The sequence below is a fragment of the Bombus flavifrons genome, chromosome 16 (assembly GCF_040668555.2).
Source record: "Bombus flavifrons isolate JBK064 chromosome 16, iyBomFlav1_principal, whole genome shotgun sequence".
Classification (NCBI taxonomy): domain Eukaryota; kingdom Metazoa; phylum Arthropoda; class Insecta; order Hymenoptera; family Apidae; genus Bombus; species Bombus flavifrons.
The window spans coordinates 9,298,201-9,321,731 of NC_138457.1; the positions used below are offsets into that span (position 1 = coordinate 9,298,201).

General features: G+C 36.7%; 1 protein-coding gene across 5 annotated transcripts in view; it reads left to right on the forward strand.

Moving 5' to 3' along the window:
• dnc (phosphodiesterase dunce) overlaps positions 1-23,531 on the forward strand; it is a 352,460-nt gene that overhangs the window by 151,981 nt on the left and 176,948 nt on the right. The window contains exons 1-2 of one of the 5 annotated variants that reach the window (XM_069129699.1): positions 6,185-6,433; positions 6,787-7,317. The exons of the other annotated variants lie outside the window; for them this stretch is intronic. Coding sequence (XP_068985800.1) covers positions 7,229-7,317 — 89 coding nt within the window. The 5' untranslated portion in view covers positions 6,185-6,433; positions 6,787-7,228. Of the gene's footprint in view, positions 1-6,184; positions 6,434-6,786; positions 7,318-23,531 lie in introns of those variants that run through there. 5 annotated transcript variants of the gene reach the window in all.

Here is a 23,531-nt window from a genome sequence, read left to right on the forward strand (position 1 = left end):
TTTTAATGAAAGTTAAATACGTTTCAGTAAATTGTTTTTCATTTGCATTAAATTTAATTGGAAATTTTTCGACCCAACGTTTGTCGATTATGCGTGTGTTTTAAACAAGCCTCCGTTGCTTTTTAATCGGATAAAACTCGTTTTCAAATTGTTTTTTTAATTGGATATTTTTTAATTTCGTAATTTTAATTACTCGAAGAGAAGAACGAGAAAAAATAGTTTTTCAAAAGAGAGAATCTTCTATCGATATTTTAGAGGCTCGTTACCGATTATCCACGCGGCAAGTAGAATACCACCGTATCGTGCCAGACAGTTCATCCCGAATCTACCGATGGCGCCACGCGGTCGTCGTACAATTACCGACATCAGAGTTTAGATAACGCACGCAGGATTCTGAAACCGCGACTTATCCCCAAACGAACTTTTTTCACAAAAAGGAAGATACTCCAACATTGAAAATTCGTATTTCTCATAAAATTGCAAATTATCAGAAACTCTATATATACGATATTACAATGTAATTTTCTCAATAATTTATCCGAGTGATAATTTTCCATCAATAAGGAAGATTTAAATTCTACTTCGAACAGAAATGCTCTATTTTGTATCCAGTGATCTTGTTCGGTAATCGATATTCTCGCAACTTTCATTTTTTAAAAGAATCCCCTTAACGCTTTGCAAGTTCAATTTAATTGCCATCTCTGGCAATCAGCGGTTGCAAATTTTTCCCAATAGACTGGAACGTCCTAAGAAAGTTCTTGCATGAATTATACATTGGTTGGCAAACTTTCAGAACAGTCGACTAATTGCACTTCGTATTACCTTGGTCTCTCCATGGCGCGATTATGACACGTTTCGTATTTTTTTTTTCTCTGTAGCGTGTCGGCCGTAAGTTTCGCATAATTCGTCGGATGAGGATAAGAAATACAGGCGAATCTTATTTTTGTCTACGTTTTGTTATTTCGAAAAATGGGTCAATCTTTTGCCTAATTTACGTCCATGCGTATTACCGTTCAAAAGCTACGTTGCAAAATATCGGGCGCAGTTCTCGCGACAAGGCTGTGCCCCACATACCGAGTTTTTCGACACGAATTTAGAATTGTTCTACGAGACGCGTAATTATAGAACTTTTATCTCGACGATTCGTTAGAACTGTCGGGTTTTTATTTCGACGAATTTGTTGGAATTTCTCGTTTCCAGCGTTTTATCACGCTCGCTTTATCTATTTGTCTTTTCTCGAGAATTGAAACGTTTCTACTCGACCGTCGATGAATATTATGTCGCTCTCTTTTTTCTCTATTTTTGGAAGATTTACGGAGTTGCGATAATTGTTGTAAAAAAAAAAAAAAAAAAAAAAGATATTGAAGAGATCGGTTTGCAAATGATCGCAATTAATCAAAGATACTACGATATTACTCTACATGGCATTTCATGCATCGAAATTGGAAAATACAGAGTTCAAAGGGTGAAATGTCACGTTCAGTCGTCGTTCGGTAGAGGAACCGTAATTTGTTTCTATTTTTGCCAACTGTCGCTATAATTCAGTTTTTACGAGGCAGGATCGGCCATATTTCTTACTTAAATACCAGTCTTTTCCTGAAATATATGTATTTTTTTTTAAATTCATATTTCTAAAAAAAAAAAAAAAGAACCAGGAATTCCTGACATTCAGTTACGAGGAATTGCCTTGAAAAAAATAGAACTATCTGTCATTGTCTGGACCACGCTCTTTACGTAAACGTGCAAAACACTTGCTAGCTAACGAAAATACTTCGTATTTTACTCGATATTTGCAAGTACTTAGGAAACGTTTCTCCTGAATAAGTTTCAGTATCAACACCGAAAAAGAAATCCCGCGATTAAACAGTTCGTTCGAGACCATAACGATACGCAGCTGTTCTCTTCTTCGGTCTTTCTGTGGACCTGTTTTTACAATCGCGAGGAAATTGTTACCACCGCTTAATGGTTCATTTAATTAATCGTATTCTCTTGTGAAAAGTTCCATGGCACGTTTCTTTTCCACTGCTTATTTTTCGTTACCACTAGACGGTAATTTCGTTTGTTAGAGGAAATTCTTGTTAAACGGGTGGGTCATTTGCGATCCCAAACGCAAAATAGAAATAGCAGAGCAAATCGACGAGCAGAAAAGAAAATTCAGACGTTAAAGTTTCTCTGAAGATCTGTAGAGAATCCTTTGAAAGATCTCTTAAGAAATCCATGAAACGAACATTTTTCTTGGTTCGAAAAAAAATTTGCACGAAACGATGAAAACTTCGCGGTTAAATAGCTTGCATAATTAATAAGTAGATACCGTTTATGATGATATGGTGTAAGTAGATGGAAAAATTCATAAAAACATCCTTAAAGAGAGCTGTATCCCAATGCGAAACATCAAAATGTTAAATTGCGGAAATTTAACGAAAATCCAAATTTAACGAATATCGTTGATAATCTCGTACCATAAAAATGTTTTAATTTTAAAACATTCGCGTATGAGAAGACGTAATCCATTTGTACGCTTTTGTACTATATTCGAAATTGCAATGCACGGAAGACAAATGCAATAAATAAATAGATAGTTAGATACAAACATACAGTGATTACTAAAAATGCAACATTATTGTTCTGCTAATATATTCACGTGTAAAATTGTTGCAAAGAAGATTTTTAAAGAAGCAGACGTTTATCGATGCGAAATATCAAAGTACAAAATTGTAGAAATCTACGAAATTGCAAATCTAGCAATTGCCACGAAGAATGTCACGCCACGAATGCATATACATCCGCCGCAATTACCACAAAAATCCAACATTATAGCCAATATATTTAGGCCAATATTTAGGCCAATATTTAGGGCAATAGACGCCAAAGAGTTGGTGAAAAAAATGTTTTTTCCAAGTTGTAAAAATCGGTGAAAGAATCCTTTGAGAAAAAGCTTTTGTCTCGTTGTGCGTAAAATACCAAAATACAACATCGTAAAGAAAGGTGAAGAATGTGGGAAAAGGGAAGGTGGAGAGTCACGAGGGGCCATTTTGTTTGCGGCGATCGCGAACGTAACCAGCTGTGGCTGTTTCGCGTTATGTTTAGAATCGCCTTGATCGTCATCAGGTCGCCGATTATTTATTGTAAACAAGAAATTCTGCGCCGCGACGTATAAATCGTGGGTGCGCCCAGGGGCCAATTATAATGGCCCGTATTTCGGGAACCGTGGTGGCCAACTTCTCGTCGCTATCTCGGCTTTTTCTACTTGCCAGCCACGTGTCTGACGCAATGTGAATCGTAACCTGTTATAATCTGGCCGCAGGACGCTCGCCAACTGGATCGCTATTAGTATAATGAAGAAGGAAAGGACCATCTGGCTACACGGCTTCCGGTTATCAAACTGTGCACGTTTCGAACTGGCACATTTTTTAAATAGAAAAGATATTTTCGGACCAGGTGTTCTAAATTTATTTCAGAAATTTCTTATTTCTTTGGTTTGCTAATTTTTCCTTTCGGAGTCAAATTTCCGCCAATTGAAATTCGCAGCTTCGAAATGGGACATCTTCGATTCGTAAAAAAATGTAATATTCGTCGACTCGCTTCAAATGTATTCCTTTCTCCGATATATCCTAATTTGCCAATTAGCAACAGCGCTGCTCGAACGTTAAAGTTTGAATTTGCCTAATTTTTTTGTATCTGAAGTTGATATATCGAAGGCTATATAACACGAGCTAATACGGAGTTTAATCAAATTCTCAGTTGACACGTACTCGTGTTCTTGAACTCGCAGTGCGAATGAAAAGTTGTAAAGTTTGAAAGAAGCGTTTCGCGATATTTTACATGGAACTTAGTAAACGAATTTTCTATCAACACTGTTCTTTAACGTAAGACGTAGTTAATATTCTGATGAGTAATAAATCTATTAAAACAAAGTCTATTATTAAACAACCCATAAATCACGCACCTACACATAAATATATGTACACAGTGAAGACGCAGTCAGAGAGTAGACGAAACGATTTTTAGTCGTCATTTCTACCGTGACTTGGCTTCGGCTATCGAATGGTTGGCGTGGAATATTCATCCAACATCCAAAATTCTTTGACCATTCTAAAATTGTCTTGGACAATTCGACGATCGCCATTACAAATCCTCCAGTCTTCCAAAACGTCTCAACGTTTCCTCTCGACTTCGATTTCCAACGTTTCCAGCGCGGCAAATGGAATAATTCCGAAAACTACAAGTTTTTCGTAGGAACAAGAATCTCTGGAACGACGAAACTTTGTAGCCAGCTCTTTGACGCGGAATAACCCCTTCCAGCTTCTATTAAAATTCCAATTTATCCTTTGTATCTAAGTGCAATTTTTACTCACCCTATGTATTACATTATAATAACGCTTCTAATAATCTTTTTCTGAAAGAGAAAATCTCATAGCAAACTTTTTACCTATTTTTTTTTCCACGTACAATTACTTTCTTTATGGTGACACTGTAACTTCCAGTCTATCTAAATCTTTCATCTAAATCTAATTTAAAAAATCTTTTTATCGGAGAGAAAAAATGTTATTCTAACTTTTCCACTTATACTTTAATTTATAATTCATCTGGTATATTTAGTCGCAATTTTAGCCATATATCAAGATAAAAATCGTCGGGAAAGAGATTAAATAGCACGAGAAACGATTTGTTAAATCACTATCCCTGGCACAGAGTTTACCAGGGATTAATCGCCACTTGTCACGATATTGGCGTATATTTTGTAAACGTTTCGTTCTCTTTTCGTCGAGCAACACGTGTCTGTGGAGGTAAAAGCGCGAACATCACGACGTTTGGACGTTTGAATCGTCCCACATGCCGTTGATCGCGATATCTCGCCACGTGTTCGATCGATCATGCGTACGGAAGGACAGTTGAAACAGTTATGCGACAGTCACACTGTATTTCTGCCAAATAAAATATCTAGCGACGACAATTTCCTTCCATCACTTCCATTTCCGGATTTAGCAATTTCAATGACGATAAATTTCTAAATCTCCACGAATTGCATTCTTCGTTCTTTCTATGCAAAGTTTCCTCCGTGCAACTGTTAATTGCTGTAAATTTAATTTCGTTTAGCCAGGATACGAAAATTTTGGTGATTTCCTGTTACAGGATTTTAGATATCCGTATTTTTGTTATTTAACGTAGTTAAAATATAAATTCCGAGGATCCTGAATATTTTCTGTAGTTTTGTCTTTGAGAAATTGAAGAATTTGTGACTTTTTATTTCGCTCCATTGAGATAGGAATTTTGGAAATTTCTGTAGCATCTTGCGACTCTGTGCAATTTCAAGTTTCTAAAATTTCTAATTAATCTTCTTTAGGATATTAATTTTAGGAATTCTGGAGGTTTTCTGTCATTTTGTGAATTTTTACATATTTGTGTCTTTAATGTAGCTTCGTTAATTTTCCTAATTTAATTGGTTCAATAAAAAAGCAATAAAATTTCGAAAACAAATGAATAGAACAAATAAATAGATTTACTTGTTTCTTCTTAAGTTACAAGTATTCGGAAGAGAAGATTTCTGAAGTTTGGGATAAACTGTGTTCCGCTGAAGTTCGATTCGAAGTGGCTTTAGAATTTGGTTGCGTCGCCTTGGAAATTTCGGAGACGCGTGGAAGAAAAATTCATCCTGGTGACGTTGGTACGAGTGATAAATTGGCCCTCGGTGATGTTTGGCCGTGCCAACGACTGTATAAAAAATGTCACGTCGCGAAATTTTTGTCAGTGGTGGTCAATTCTGTTAGTTGAACTACGAAGCAATTTAATCTTCTGAATTGCCTCGAAATTCAATCGATTTTTCTATTTATTTGACACGGGGCTGCCGCTATCGTTTATTTTATTTTGAAACTTTCGTCTGAAATTTTCATTCGAAAGCGAAAGAAGTCGTACGTGCGGAAATTTGGACATAGCTGAGAAAAAAGATGGAGAATGTTGTGTTTGTAGGCGAAAAGATTTTTGTTCAGGACTGTGATTCTGAAAATGACGGAATGTCGTGGTGAATTCGAAGTGAGGATTCCTGGTTTTCTCGCAATTTTCACAATTTCCCACGACGAGGACCAGATCCTCGAACAAACGACGTTCGTACGCGAGAAAAGCGACGCTGTTGAAAATAATCCGACTCGCTCTATAAATACAATTCAGTCTTGTGCGGTGCGTCGCGAAGTTCGGATGCTTATCTGTCGTATGTGTTCGGTGTTCCTGCGGTGATTTCCGGCGCTGATAAGGAAATGTAAGACGTCAGAAGTCGTGATCGTTGCCGTGAAGCCTCTGTTTCTTTATTTCGGTTCGCAAGTCTACCGAAGGATCTTCTTCGTGCTGGTTGATTAATGTTTTCAGTTCAGTGTAGCACCGCGACGTTTGTAGTGTTGAGTGTTAGTTGGTGAATCGTTGAGCGAAGGATCCGTAAGATGTTCGTTTTGTGAAAATTTCAATTCGAATATTTCTGTAACTACGAATCCTATCAAACACATCAAAACCCAATTATATGGAGAAACAGAGTTTCCATTTGTCTGATCCTTCGCTCCGAATAATCTCCTAAATCCTTGTTTGTTAAATCTCCTACATAGTATAGCTTAAATCTCATAAACCAATTCATTGAAATCTGTATATTCCACTCACTAATTCGATTAATTTGTGAAAAATCAATTGCAAACCTTGTTAAACGCGGCAGAACGCAAATTCTACAAACTCGTTCCAATTATAATTCTCCACTTTAAATCTCCAAATCCCTCTATTTACTAAAGCTTCTACTTTAAACAACAGGTCGTACTTTTGAAAAACTCACTGAAATTTACGAACAGGCGATCCATCTTCCTGCAACCTCGCTGTTTATCGAAGAATCGACTCCAAACTCTGTCAAACTCATCAAAGCCGAAATTCCAGTTTACGTGATTTCATCGTCCTCGGCTCTTCCATCCCTATTTTCCCACGATATCAACTGAAAACCTTTTCATTTCAAGAATCAAACCCTGTCAAACCCTGTCAAACCCTGTCAAACCCCGCCAAACCCTGCCAAACCTTGCCAAACCCTGCCAAACCCTGCCAAACCCTGCCAAACCCTGTCAAATACTGGACCATTAGCATCTACTAGGTCGTAAGACTTCGCTATGAAGAATCTGCAGAAAATAGCCGCTGAAAGGATCCTTCTCGAAGCTAGGAGATCTTAAAGGACCAATTGGAGGATTCGTGGACGACAAGTGTTAGGATGGAAAGGCTGAGTATCGCCGAATCGTTGCGCAGGAAAGATAAGAGAAGGCGCAGGGGTTGGACGGTGGTTGTTGGCAATGAAATACGGTGAGTAAAGCATAAATCAGCGATGTTGCAGCTTTTCTCAGGCGATTCGTATCAAGATCAGGCAACTGCTCTCTGGAGAGTCGAACAGCTACTTCCGTGCTTCGCAATTGCCGCGCTGATGTCTTTATTACGAACATCTAGAAATTATTGCGTTCGTGTTAGGGATACTGATATGAAGCCAAGAAAATTTCAGATCGTTATTTCTGCGCCTCTGTTTGTGTTTTTGTCGTGTGACGAGTTGGTTTTATTATGTTTGTCATGTACGACATCGTATTATGTTTTGACTGAAAAATTGTCTTAAATCAAAAAGAATCGACGAATCTTCGATGGGCGAGTTTTGCTGCACACTTTGACATGCTGTGATTATTTTTTTTTTTTCTGATCGCAACAGCATTCACAACTGTTATTATTTATCTTGTATTTATCGTGGAACAGTAAGAATACGTCACATAAGATAATATTCTCCGGATATACTAAAGCGTAGCTGATAGTGTCACAGAAATTCTGAAAAGACCACAGAATTCCAAAGTAGAAGAGCGTAAATTTAGGACGAAGGGAACCGGAAGTTTGTGAAGCGGGAAACCGCATGTTTCTCAAGTAGCAAGTGCCGCGAATAAGAATTCGTACGGTTTGGTACCGACATTGTATTTTGTCTGAACAAATTAGGATTAAATTTCGATGAATTTAATTACGAGAGTTTCCTCGAATGTCTTGTGCTCTGTAAAATTGATTTGCAGATTCCTATTGCACGAACGTCGGTAACGCGATTTCCAGTCCCGTTGGTTGGTAAATTTTAACTCGGACGGCGGTGCCACCTTCGGCTGTGTTTCGAAAGCTGCCTGGACTTTACGAAACTCGCAGATCAATATCACGCTTGATAATCCGCCATCTTTCTGAAATTCCATCCTCTACTTCCTCAAAACCAAGCCAAAAATCTCTCAAAACTGTCCGGTCTCACGTATCACGTCGCTCGACGTTCTTCTTCGATTTAAAGAAATATCGTAGAATTTCGAAGGAAGAATTATCCAAACGCGGATATCCTTTTGCATTTTTCACAGACTATGCGCTCTTTGGTTTTACACTTTTGATAATAGAAGTTCGTCGTACTTAACTACAGACGATTCTAAATAATTATACGTAAAACGAGAACTGTATTTATTGGTAGAAAGAAAAATCATGTGAGCGTAACTATGAATAAGTTAACCGAGTAATTATAGATTTCTGCAGATGCAGCGAAACCAGCACTGTAATTATAGACAAACTGGGAATCATAATTGTACCGATAAATAAACCAGCAATTACATAACTACGGTTAGAAATAAACTTCAATTCGCTACAAGTATCTATAGACATACTAGGAATTTTAGGTACATAGATTTCACTATATATATATAGCAATATGTATACTACGTATACGTATACTAAAACCAGCACTGTAATTACCGATAAACTAGAATCTATAATTCTACCAATAAACGAAGCCGGAACTGCAAACTACGTAACTGCGATTGCGAATAAACTTCAAATAAGTACAAATGACTTTAGACATATTGGAAATTTTAGCTGTCTGTATAATCAAACCAGATGTCATAATAGCTAAACTAAAATAAACTAACTGAACTAAAAGCTACGACTGTAATTACAAATAAGTCAAATAACTATAGGATAGTTAGTATAGCTGTGCTGAGAGGTAGAACCGTGATAAGTTAGAAATTTAAATTATAACAAATTACAACAGTTAGCTGTGGCTAATCTAAAAACCATATCGGTGACTGTAACATTTTGAGAAGACAAATTCTAAAAATTACTATAAAGTAAATGTTCAATATTTTCGAATTAACTAGTAGTACATTTCCAATTAACAGATGTTAAATGAGATGCGTAGAATTGTACAGGTATCACTCAGGAATTTATAGTTTCCAATTCCTTGGAATAAATGTAATGGCCCTCGTAAGTGGAATGAGCGCGCGTGTAGTCAAACGCGGCATATATTACTCAATGCTCCACTTTTAAACTTCCCATCCAATTATCTTGAGCTCGCGTTTCCATTAAAAAATATACCGTTTACAAAGCTGCTTCCTTGAAAATTCCAACGTTCATTTTTCTTTAACTTTGCAATCGGTCTTGTCTCGATTTAATTCCCTCGCTGATTTCTCTTTCGGATTTAACGATCCTGTGAATCATCGAAATATGAGAAATTTATCATTAAGCATCTCATCGTTCTAGCTTTACTTTATCGTATTTGTAGAGCGATTTCTAAAGCCTTGGAGCTGCAAATTTCATATGAAATTGGATATTGTTGATTTTTCTTTCTGCCACGATATCGTGAAATTCCGTACGTAACTTCCAATAATCTAAAATCCTCGTCATTTCGTTCTCTTCTTTTCTCAACTAGCATTTATTAGCTTTTTCTTTCTTATTTTCTTCCTACTTTAAGATTAATTAGATTACAAAACATCGTCCTTTTTCTTATTTTTGTCATTTTTAAATGTTTCCTGAATACTTTGTTAATATTTGAATATTTAACGTTGATCGTTTATTTATTATATTATAAGTAGAATTAAATATCATAAAATCAAATATATACCTTGAAATGAACCGAAACTTTTCGAAAATTTTATAAAATTTTATACAACGAAATGTAAGATAGATGAAATGGAATTAAACATAATAATTCACGCTGTGTTCATCCGGTAATCCAATAATACCAATTAAAAGTTCCAGTTAATTATTCTACGTTTGGTTTCACAAAATTTCCATTATCGAATATCATGGAATATTATTTAATTAACTCATCGATATTTCAAGAGTAAAACAATTTAGAAATGCAATCGTTGTATAGTCGAGTCATAATCATTCTCCTATCTCGTTCGCGCTTCTATTTAACTAAAATATCTGCAATGCTTCAGTCTGTTGTAAGCTACGCCGAGAATGCCAACCTCTAAAACGCTATCTCTCGCACGACGCAAATTTAAAGCTCGAATTAATGGCACTGTGCGACCCTTTATTAAATCTTCGTCGTTGTAAACGTCACGCGAACCTACCACCAACGAATCGATTTGTAAATTGCAAATAGCTTGGTTTGATTTTTAAATCTCATTTCCGATACAATTTCCCTTTGGGGGAATAAAGAGATTTCAGACTTGCCAATTAAATCGTCTGAAATCTTTGCAGGAGGAACGAAATTCTCTTCTCTTTTCATTCTGAAAGAGGGGAACGAGTTAATTTTTCTACAACATAAAATTCTTTTATCTTCTTGAAAGTAATATAATGTTACCTCTTAAAAGAATAATGATTAATCGTTTGTGAAAAAATGCTACCGCTGCCTGATATCTTCAATTATACTTTTTCGTTCTCCCTGCGCGATGATGAAGTTTTATTAAAGTCTATACGAAACACCGACAGCGTATTACTCATGACAGTTAATGGGCTGCAGGCTATTCAATTTTTCATCAGCCGCGTAAATGGCGGAGGAGTTGGAACGGCTTCGTACAGTTAATGAAAGTTTCTAGTGTGAGGCGTTGTTTCCAATTTTTCTCGATATCCACGTGGAAACTATTTAAAAGTCAATTGATCGGCTCGACTTTTCAAGAACCTCGTCTTGCGTGTCACAGATAATAATGTTCGAGGTTCGTTCACAAACCAACCAATTTCGGTATTTAGATTAGTTTCAATCCCTCGCGTGACTCGGAATTTTCCCACGATTTACAGGAAATTACCGTCGTTCGATCACAAGATCGAGAGTAGACTTCGTGGTTTAAATGAAAATAAAAGTTCGAAAGGAAATATGTTTTATCGAGATAAAGTTGATTCTACGCTTCCGAGTCTCGTGCGACAGAGACTTTTGACTTTAAGTGGAACGTATCCGTATATGATCGGACGCAGAATATCGTTTAAATCGCAGGAAGTGGAACAAATCGCAACGAGTCCAACGGAAACGGAAATAACGGAGTCGTAACAAACTGAATAAACGACAAATGATGAACCAGTTTCAAAGTTTCCTTTCGATATCGTGTTGACTTTAAAGGCCAACCAGGGTGATCTGAATTTCCTTTTTTGCTTTTCACGGTTTCTGCCCACGCCATCTAACCGGCTAGTTGAAACAACAGTGGCGTATTACCAATCTGAGTCAGCCAATATTTACATCGTGCGCAGCATCGATTGTCAGTCCGAATACTTTCCGCACTTTCGATATTTGCGCAACTCATTCTCGCGAGGCCTCGAATTCTTCGCTCGCATATACAGTGGAAACAGAATATCGTTCGAAATTCTATTCGCTTGGATCTCCGTGTTTATCGAACGCAAATAACAGAGATATTATTGCCATGACCGAGCATATTGCGAGTCAATGAGTTTTTAACGGGGAGTAAGAAGTTAATCGACGAATGACGAATAGTAGTCGATCGAAATAGACAGTGGTGAGAAATCTGATAACTGTGAGTGGGACAAACTTAATTTCACTGACTCGTTTGATCGTACAATTTGGCTAGATTAAATTTACATTCGTTGAATTTTTGTAATTTATTGGTAGACAATTGGATATCAACGATGTTTTCTGTTTTCGAAATCTTGCTTTACGTCTAGCTTTTACTAAAAATTATTCTAGCTAAAATAAAATAATTTGGGACAAAGTCATTCTAATTTCTAGAAAAGATAGATAACTTGCTGTACGTCTAGCTTTTACTAAAAATTATTCTAATTAAAATAAAATAATTTAGGACAACGTTATTCTAATTTCTAAAAAAGATAGATAACTTGCTTTACGTCTAGCTTTTACTAAAAGTTATTCTAATTAAAATAAAATAATTTAGAACAACGTTATTCTAATTTCTAAAAAATATAGATAACTTGCTGTACGTCTAGCTTTTACTAAAAATTATTCTAATTAAAATAAAATAATTTAGGACAACGTTATTCTAATTTCTAAAAAAGATAGATAACTTGCTTTACGTCTAGCTTTTACTAAAAGTTATTCTAATTAAAATAAAATAATTTAGAACAACGTTATTCTAATTTCTAAAAAAGATAGATAGCTTGCTTTACGTCTAGCTTTTACTAAAAATTATTCTAATTAAAATAAAATAATTTAGAACAACGTTATTCTAAATTCTAAAAAATATAGATAACTTGCTGTACGTCTAGCTTTTACTAAAAATTACTCTAATTAAAATAAAATAATTTAGAACAACGTTATTCTAATTTCTAGAAAAGATAGATAACTAAATTTCTTCTGCTGATATGAGAAACTTTATTAAAGGCAATATCACAGATTCAAGATATATTTATATAACGGTAACAGGATATTAGGAAAATAATGGTATACCGGATCCATTAAAGATTTCTGTAACGTTTCAAATAAATTTATTGCGAAAGTTTTCAATTCCTAGGGACAGTATCCTCTTGTTTCTTGAAAGAAAAATCCTTTTACCTTCTTTCACTGTCAACTGCATTTTCCTTTTCTGCGTAAGGATAAGGCTTTATCGAATATACTGTCAGAAATAAAAGATATATTCAATCAGCTGTGTATACCAATAATGCAACAAAAGCATGAAGCATTATTAAATATAATAAAACAGAAACTAACGTTTGTTGGAATATTTAAGAAAAAGTTATTGCGAGTTTCTTCAATACCCGTTGGTAACTTTCATTGGGACGTCGGATCAATTTTTCATTGAAAAAATTTTCGTTCATAAAGTTCTAAAAGGAACGTTCAAGAATCTGCGAAGATTCTTTCACAACTTTGAAAATTTTCAAAAGATTCTCTAAAAGTTTCAAGAATCTTTTAAAAGAGAAAAATCTAAGAAATGTTACTGAAAATTGTAGTCACCTGTTCTCCGACTATATCCAATTCCAAGTATCAATTTTTAATTTTATTCCCTACAAATTTTGTCAAAATGCATTCTACAAACTTCCATAGTAATCTTTTCAATCTTTTCTCTGCAAACGAAGACTTTTGTATTTAAGCAGAATATACCTGTATCTGGTGGCCAGATTCTGAAAAGTTCCAATTGTTTTCGCATTTTAATGAGCCAGTTCATCGAATCGACCTACAATAATTAAAATCCTTTATATTCCACCGTCTGTCGAAACCTTAACACGGTCAAACAATCCCACGTAACCTAACCTGATCATAACCTCAACCTTACCTGAACATAACCTCGACCTAACCTGGACATAACCTCAACTTAACTCTAGCTCAGTGCCTAGTTACACGAACGAGATTTTTAATTTCCTACACGTTCCATTGAATCAGTTCACGGTTGTTAAATTCCATCGTATTTCACAGTTTCACTTGATATTAGTGAGACTGTGTGGAAATTTCCCGATGAACTTTCAGCGAAGTCGCTCGGTGTTCTCGTTTGATTAGGGTTTGCCATTCGAATTTTCGGAGAGGCATCCCTTTTGCCCTTTTCATTCGCGACCTTAATTACATATCAGCAGGCTAATTGATTTATCGATTAGTCTACGTTCGTCTGGCAAAGTTACAGACACGTTTCGATGCTTCCGGGTAAATCCAGTTTGTTGTCGTTATCGGTGACCAATGAGTTAACGTTCCGGGCTTCAGAAATTTTCCTCCGACATCGCTTTATTTCCTACAGTTTCGTATCATCACATTTTTGGCAGTTTGAATAACTTTTATTTCATTTTTTATTGGAAATGTATAAGCGTAGAGAAAATTTAGAAATTGTTAGGTTTCGATATCTCAAAAATCTTTCCTCTATTTTTATTAGACCGATGGTGGTTATTTTTGCTGGTGGAAAGAATTTCATTCAATTTTTATTGGAATTGTATCGATGTCCGCCTATTTTTTTTTACTGGAAATATAAAAGAAAGCGCAGTAACACGGGGATCTTTGTTCAGATTTTAGTGAAAACGTATAAACGCAAAAAATATAGAAATTTGTATATTTTTATTCGACATTTCTTCGTTTGTTTCCGGTTTCTAAAAGAATATTTGATTTCTTTCGTTTTATGACTATGCAGAGTGATCGTATATAATAAAACTGCAATTTGTAAAAGTTCTTTTACAATTTTCGGCACCTAGAGAAGCGTCATTCAATTTTCATTTTCACGAAATCGTACGTACATTCGTCGATGTACCTGTGTTCAAATTTCTACTCATCTGATATTTTCATTATTTCAGGTGTTGCTACTGTGTCTCGTTTGAATTATGCTTTTGATATTTCTCATTATTTTAATTTCTTGGTAGCTTTAATATCCGTTATGGAAACCAGATGTAACTTTTTCATTTTGATAAAATTCGTTATAAATGAATATTCCCTTGATTCACTTACTGTCTTGTAAAATGGTTAATTAAAGGAACCTGCGTATTAAACTTTTCATCGGCGCACTATGCAACCTTCCATCAAAATGTAAACTAATTGCTTTGAACGTGCAACCGAATACATTTCCCAAGCAGTGCCATCCTTTACCACAGAATAATCTCGTTTTTGTCTTTGACGCTACTGTATATTCCGTTCTATTAACTTAATTAACGAAATCTAATTCAATTACTAAATTTGATTAACATGCACATCGATGTTAAGAATAACGACACTATTATTATTATTATTACTATTATTATTAGTAGAAGTTTCTCAAATACGCTAATAAATATTTTTTATTATTACTTGATTATTGTTAGGAAGGTCGTTTTGAATATTTTTTACCAGATTTGATAGTTCAACAAAACCCGTTTAATTTTTATTCCACGTTTAATGCAACTTCATTCCCCCGTCTCCCGTTTCTCTTTCGATTCTTTAATTACCCGTGGAGGATAATTGGAGCAACATTATCCAATTTCTTCTTCTTTCTGGAAATACCGATATAAATTTGCAGAATATTCGCGAAAAGCACACGGTCTCCTCGGTCAATATCAACTAGTTGTTATTCCTTAGTTGTCAGCCCACGCGACCCGTATTTTCTTTGTTGCCAGCCCAATAAAGTTCGTATTTTCATGAGCTTTGCCGAATGGATGATAAATTGGTTCCTAAACAGATACAAACGAAATTCTATTAAAATGATCTCTTCAATTGATCGCGATAGAATTGTATTTGTATCGAGAATCAAACGCGATCGATCGGTGGAAACAGAGAGAATTGAAACGAGAAACTAATCGTCGTGCTTTATGCACGAAAATTAAACGAAAGGACCTCCGACAAGGCGCAATGAAAAGTCGAAGAAATCAATGGTGTCGGTCGCCTCGTCGAATGTTATCCGAATTGGCATCTCTTTGATAGAAAACGGAAAGGCGAAGAGCTGGCTGTTATCTGACAAATTAATCCTCGCCTCGCCGTGTTAGAACGAGTTGAGATTTTCCGCCATGACGTGTTTCACGTAGATAACGCTCGATCGCGCGTGCAGAAACTGGCGTGTCAAGGATCTCTATAAATAATGCCGGGATCGTACGAATTCGCGAGGACGATATGTTTTCATTCGATACATATTCGATCGAATGCAACGTGGTTGCATTTCCTGATATACACTTCCGCTCTAAAAATTGTTCGACGATTATCGCGTTTGCTTCGAAGCTTGGAAAAATTATATTATCCAACTTGATACGTTGCGCGAAGAATTTAAAAAGCACAAGGAATTAATACATCGACAGTTACATCAAACAATTTTTTGACCCAACGTCGTGCTCGTAACGATGCCGTCGATGCAGAGCAGTTTATGAGTTTATTTTAGAACGAAAAAAAGTTGCAAAATCGTTGGAGAATACTTTGCCAGAGAGACAGGGGAGCCAGGGAGCAATCAGGTTTACGTTTGCGATCCAGAATTATCAATTTTCCACGCGTCCGCGCTCTTAACAATCTACCTCCGTGATAAAGCCATCAACAGCCGCTTATCTATCGCGGAGGCCAACAAACAAGTTGCCTAAGCTAGTCACATACAGTCCCCTGGCGATTAGAACGGTCGAACAGTTCCAAAGATAAACGTCGTTTCACCAACCGACTCTCCTCGAAGGCAGAATTAACTTGAATCGAGTTTACGTGACAAACATAACCTCAAACTTAGCGGCCAAATGATTCCTTCGTTCTTTTCCTATCTTCGGAGCTTCTAGACTAGAGATTCTGTGTCAAACTGGCTCGCACGTTCGACGATTTTGGTTAAAACGTCTTTCTGTTGCTTATCCTTGGCTAAATATAGCGTAGATGATGATCTTACTATAGTGGCTCCATCTACACCTGTCACTAGATAGAGTTACGTCACATACACTTTCTGCGATTGTCCTCTTTATCGTTGCTGTCATTCCTGTCATTTCTTATTCCGCGCAGATAAGAAACAGACTAATTGGACCCGGTTTGACACAGAATATGAAGTTGTTGTTGTTGTCGTACGATGTTTGAAAGACTTGTGCGATAGAAACATCACGTATATTCCGTCTGCAAGTTCTTTCCAGCGTGGGTCGCGATGTCGAAGCTAACGCGACTAAGCATCACTTGTATCGTCGCTGTTGATAGCGCAAGTAGGTAGCAAGGAGGAGCACGGAATGAGAAGATCAGTCTGGCATATCTGCAGCATGATTTCGTCGGAGTCTTCTGTTAGACTCGTGCAAGGTGGTTTGCGCAGTGTCAGAATTTAGGCTCTTAAGAGAGCGTGTAAAGTGTGTAATATGAGAGACTAGATATATAGCGTCCTGCACTATCGGGATACCTGTGAAAGCCACTGACAATATGAAGCAACGATGCGATCTTATTTAGATATAGCCACCGATGTAACCAAATGCGACCCAATCAGACTCTCGTTTCTTTGCCTGGTTAGCTTTTTATCTCAGTACAGTACAATCTGTACGATCTGTTCTAATCTGAAGATTAGAACCCACACGTGTTCTGCATCAACTTTCCAAGAAGTCTACGGAAGACTTGTAGCGGCACTCGACGGCGAAGCTTTCCAACGGTTTCTGTCCCGTGGCTTGCTACACGAAGACCCTATCCTTGTCTGGACAACAGCACCGCTGTGGTTAGCGTAATTGGTTACGAAAGCTCCGGACCCAGGTTCGAATCCCGACACTCACAGTCCTATTTTTCACGATTCCTAAATGAGAAGAAGGGAGCCGTTCGGATGGTTGGAAGAGGATCCCCTAACCCGGATGAAGACAAAAATCTTATACACCAACGGTACCTATCACGACCGACCTATCCACCTCAGACTAAAAGGGAAACTGAATTTGTCTTTCCTCTTCTTTGCTCCGGTCTCTACCACGCTGGTCTTGTTATGCAGATACGATCGTTTCGTTAGCTCATAGTTGGTCTTCAGATTGGTTTATCGCTGGTCTTTGTCGGTTTAAGAATTTAAGGATAGGCACATTGGAAGCATCCAAATAGCGTTCTCATAATCCTGGATATACATGGAATAATGGTGGCAACCGATTGTGATTTTGATGGATGACAGCTCGGTTTGGAACACGACCAACGATACTTCGTAATAACTTGCACGAGACCACTCGACGTCTATTTGAGTTCGATCATTCTCTGCCGGTTCGATCGCTGTGCTGATGTCATAAATTCAAATGTGGTCCACTTGACGTCAGTATTCACTGAAAATCATCCAACGGGGATATCCAATTCAGATTTATTACGGTAAAATCATTGCCTATAAGAGCCAGGTTTCGATATGATTAATAGGTGTAATCGGTTTGAAACGAACAGTTATAGGTGTTTCAGGAGAAGAACCGTTGGAGTTGTAGTCGGATAGAACATTTGCAGTTTTCCAGCGTGTAATGAAAATTCCTTTCCAAAGGGTTAAGGGCGTGTGGAAAAATCGAGCGACAGGAAATTCGTAGCGACGAACAGCTTTGAGAATTTGTTTAGTAAATCGACGGTTAACTGTAAAGTCGATTGGAATTTATTCGAATTAATCTTCCATTTGAAGATTGTTTTAATTACACGTCGACTGGAAGATTATTTCATAGATTCGGGTGTATGATTCGGCTAGTAATATTACTCGATTCGTGGCTCTAGTTGGATGTTCGAAGCGGTAAGAAGCTTTGTTAGCGTCAGTAGTTAATTACAAGACAGAGATATTTGATAAATTTACAGACAGATATTTAATGGATTGAAAATTAATGGACGTAGAAGTGTAAAGTTTCGACGATAATATTATTGTAATTACGAGTTTAATGCGAAGTTTTCAAATGAACCGAGTACTCGAAAGCATAATGATGGATAATTGGGAAAGGAGAATTTCTGGTAAATTGAGAGAAAGGTGTCACACGGATTCGAAATTAATGGATCTGAAGGCAAAGTTCCGCAAGTACGGCTATCAGTATTCTGGTTTTATACTATATCGCAGCTTCTCTGATAAATGGAGTAATACGAAGCTTATCAGCAGCATGGATTCGAAATTAACAGATCCAGTCGCAAGCAAATAAAATGATTTTTTTCGCTCAGCGAGTAGAATCATTCGCTCTCGATTAAAAATTCTACGATAGATGAAATTTTTAGTAATCTGTGCACAAGCGTAAAAGACGTTCAAGTTGCTAACAGATAACTACGAAGCTGTGCGTTATTAACATTGGGATTCTAGTTTATGGTTAATTCTGTGACAAAGGAAATGCTAAGAAGCTTATGGCTATCGCTAAATAATATCTCCTGCTACTAGTGATAATTCCGTGACCCAATTCGCAATAAGAGGTTAGAAAGCAGCAAACGCGAATGGTTTGGAAAATCACAAGATAGTTGCAGATTGCACGAAGCCTGACGCTCTGACAACACGTTTCTCAGATTATGACTTTATGGTTTAATGAATAATTCATACGAACGACTGCAGTGAGCAACCTATTAGGAGGATGTTTAGAAGGATGGATGTAAAGGTTGAGAGTAAATATCCTTGAGATAATAGCTGTGTATTTCGCGTATTAATAATTTATTAGCAACCTTGCTTATGCCCCTTCGCAAAAATAAATAAATTCGTTAGAGTAATTTGAATGTTCTTCGAAACAACGTTGTACATGCTGCGATACAAAATAGTCCTATGCGAAACACAGAGAAAATTACTGTTATCGAGGAATTTCCTCAATTTCAAATATCCGAAAATCGCCACAGAGTTGGCAAGTTCGATCGAAAAGTTTGAAAACGATAGCCAAGCGCTCGCAGTGGCTCGTGGTTGTTTAAAAGCGAACATTTTACGTCACGATCGTCACCGCTAGAAAGTCATTGGTTTTCAGTTACGAAAGAAGGCAAAGAATTAAACATCGCGAATCGAGCAAATGGGAAAATGCGCGATACGAAAGTCGGTGCACTTACACGATCTTTGTATTAACCGAACAATTGCTGCGAATCTGGCGATCGAAGTCGAAGAAGGCGGGTTTTCATCGGTGTTGCGCCGGAAAATGCGGGAAATATTGGAGGACCGTAAAGTGGCGCGCGTTGAAAGCCAGAAAGCTGAAAATAATATCCGGTTACATGGACGTAAATGAGAGATCGAATGGCGTGCATGCGAGTAAATCTGTTTTTCGTGAAGCGTATAAAATATTCAGGGGAATCAAGTTAGCACGCGTAAAACTGAGAATACGTAGAACGACGAATAGATGAAACGAGATTAAAACCGAAGTTCAAACGTTATTTGCCAATTTGAACTTTGAATTTAACGCATTTTTGTGCTTGCCGTAGGCTCGCGCGCTAAATACAGTGGGCCGAGCCGTAATTTTTCAACGATTAATTAAATCAAACTAACGAAACGTCGATCTCTCGTGTAATGAAACACCGATAGACAGAACTAAAAATAAATTGGAGATCGAAGCGTGGTAAATAATATTGCGAAACGTAGTGAAACCGCGGAATTTCAACTCGGTTGTTCGAAATGGCGAAATTGAAAGTTACGAAACTCTGCCAGTATAAAACTTAAAAAGTTACAAACTTCTTCAATGATCGAACCGAGCAAGCTCGAAGCTGCAATTTAATTACTCGAAAACACACAGAATCAAAAGCTATCGAAATGTTGCAATTTAAAAATTAGCGGCTGTAAAATTCTTCCACCGAGGTTGGACCAGTCGCACAGTTGCGATCTCGAAATCAGAAATCGCGGAATTTTTCAATTTCATATTGCCGTTCCACTTTTGAAAGCAACAGAGATTCGGCAAATCAAAGGACTGCGTTAGAGCCCGTAGGCGAACGAACGAACGCGGAGAAGGAAAAGGAAAAGGGTTGTTGTACACGGTCGTACGAAAATATTGCAAGATACGGTAAATATTTGCTTTCTGGTCCGGATACAAGGTAGACAGGTGGATTCGCGTAAAGTGCAGTCGCATTTTGGAAGCAAGCCATCGACTGCGTCTTTCACTTGGGCTGACTGAGACGTCCTGCGGCGACATAGCGGAGTCACAAAGTTGAAAGTATTGAGATCTGTATAATTTTGTGTGCTACACTAGATTAGCCGCGTAGTGGTGACACACGTATGCGAATATGAGTGAATATGAGTGTCTCGAAAAACAGATGAATGTAACTGTTGGCAGCGTGATATGAAAGATGGTGAGACAAAGAAAGTGCTGAGTATATCGACGAAGATCCTGGGAATCGTTTATTAAATAAATCTATGACTATTTTAATATAAATTCTAAGCGTAACGTTGGTGTTCCTTTACTTTTATTTCGGCGATTAAGATCCACGATTGTCAACAGAAAACTACCAGGACAATGAATCCTTCATACACTGTGATATCGAGTACAGCAGTGGAATTTCGCTGACAGTTTACCTCCATAAGCTTATTCTTTCGCTGGATGGCCATTTTCATAGCGAGCTCTAATGCATCTCCGAGAAACTGTCAAAATATTTACGAAATGATAAATTTCAACACCGTGTACCGCTTCCCACTACTTTTAGAAACGATTTACGAACATCGTTCGAACTTTACGTGAATATACTCGTGTATTTTGAAGTAGAAAATATTTACATTGAAACAACCTAAATATATATATATATATAGGATGTATATAGGATATATATATAGGTATTTATATAAAAGTTTATCGATTTGCGTAGTTTGGTCGAAAATCGTCACCGCGTAATAGCGTTGATTTTCGATATTTATGAATATTCGGTTGGCAGCTAAGTGATTGCCAAGTGACTTCAATTTAACAATTTGTAAGAAATTCGCCCTGATTTTAATGAATTATGTCGTATATTATGTGCAAACACGACAAAAAGGAATGTACTGTTTACTTAACATTTATATAAGTTAACAAATTTTTCCCAAATACTAATCTTTGTAATTTTCTGAGTACATAATTCCAACGAATGAGAATTTCTTCTGTACCATTGCCAAATAATTATCGATTATCTCGGAGTGAAATTTTGTCCACGTTTCTGCTCGTATTTCTATTCCATGAATTCCGTCTTCCGTAGATGTAGATGACATTCCTTTGAAGGACGGTGGTGGTGGACCGGTGTGTCCAGAACGTCCAGACGTCACAGGAAATAAAAGTGGAATTTCGTGCGGAAAGGAATATTGCGAAGGTGATGGTGGAAACGGAATCCATATGACCAAACGATCGATCTTTTTCTTTTTTCTCGGCTATTATTATTTGCTTGATAGAGTCCAAAAGAGAGTTCATGTTCCTTTGGAAACGTGGAAATCGATAAACGTACATTTTTCCATATTTATATTCCTTCTAACATGTGTCCAAAAACATAATATATAACCCTCTAGTGAATTTTTTCTCATCAAACGTCCAGTTGTTATCAGGTTTGTAATGTAAGACCGATAGAATTGTTGAAAATAATTCGACTCAAGAATGCTAAAATTATTTACAATTTTCAATTTAGTATGAAAATGAAGTTTTGGTATAGTTTTGTAAAAAGTGGCATTTCTTTCCAGCATTTCTTAAAAGAAATCGATCGTTAAACGACAGAGGCAGAATTTTTGCAATATACAGGAGAAATAATTCAACATCTTGGATCTATGCTACAGATATACGGAAGACTCACGAAACGCAATTTTCTGAACCTTCGTGAACTTTGAGATGAGAGAAATCGCTGCTCTCTTTGAAGCAATGGCCGTAAAGAATACATATTTCCTAGCAGAAAGAGCAGCTTTATATTCCCTTTTGAAACTACCTGATACGCAGCCAACAATAATATCCCTCTGTATTTTGATTTATCAGATCTTTTTGCTCACTTTTGTCCAAAGACAGCTCTACATGGAAGGAACTGCCTTAACCTCTTGCTGCGTGTTTCTTCATTCAAAAATTAAAAAAATAGTTCTCACGTTCAATAGCAAGATGAACAAAATTTCTTTTTCTTTGAAACAAAATTTTCTTCTTCAGAATCGCAGATATTTTTGTACGTACTTGAAAAGAAAAGAATTTTTAATGTTTCTTTCTCTTTCAGGAAAACTTGTTCCGCCCGTATGTCAAAGAAATGTTTTTTCCTTGTTTAATAGAAAAATACAACAAATTCTTCTTCTTTCTTCTCAAGTTTCTTGTCTCAAATTATAGAAACTCTCCTTGAAAATGCTTTCCCTCTTTGAAAAAAGGTTCTCCATTCAAAAATGATAGATATTCTTCCACTTTCTGGGATAGATGATCTCACGTTCTCGAAAAATTCATTCTCTTATTTGCTTTCCACAGGTATTAAATATTTTTCATTCAATTATTATAGCGTTCAACGCTATATTCAAATTTTATTAGCATTGTCTAAAAGTAGGATTAAATTTCGTTCCAAAAATCATCGGTAACTGAAGCTGAACTTTGACCTAAATTCACCTGGTGATCGTGATTCGAAATTGAAAAGCATCGGCTTGATGAATGACTGAATCATATTTCATAATTGGTGAACTATAATTGATGGAACGGGTCCATTGTGAAAAGTTTCACAGGCTGTTACATTCGCATTTCTCATTCGCCGACTCTGTTATCAAAATCCTAAGCGAAGCTATATTTAATGCATAAATCTATTAGGCTATACAATGGCGATATAGCGGAACAGATAGCTTGCCGAAATGTATAATCGACGTTAAACTCTCATTTTCTTTCATCAACAGTTTTCATAAAAGTCTTTTACACTTTAAACTTTTATTTAGAATTATTATTTAGAATTTAGACTGGTAAATCCAGATTGCATCGAATAATTAGGCAAATGTTAAGCGTACTGGCGAAATTTCTCTCCAATCTCGACAATCAACGATAATCAAAATTAGCTGGATGTAAAGACCAAGTGAATATCTTCGTTGTTTTTTAACCACCCTGTACAATGGAAACTACGGAGACTTTAATTT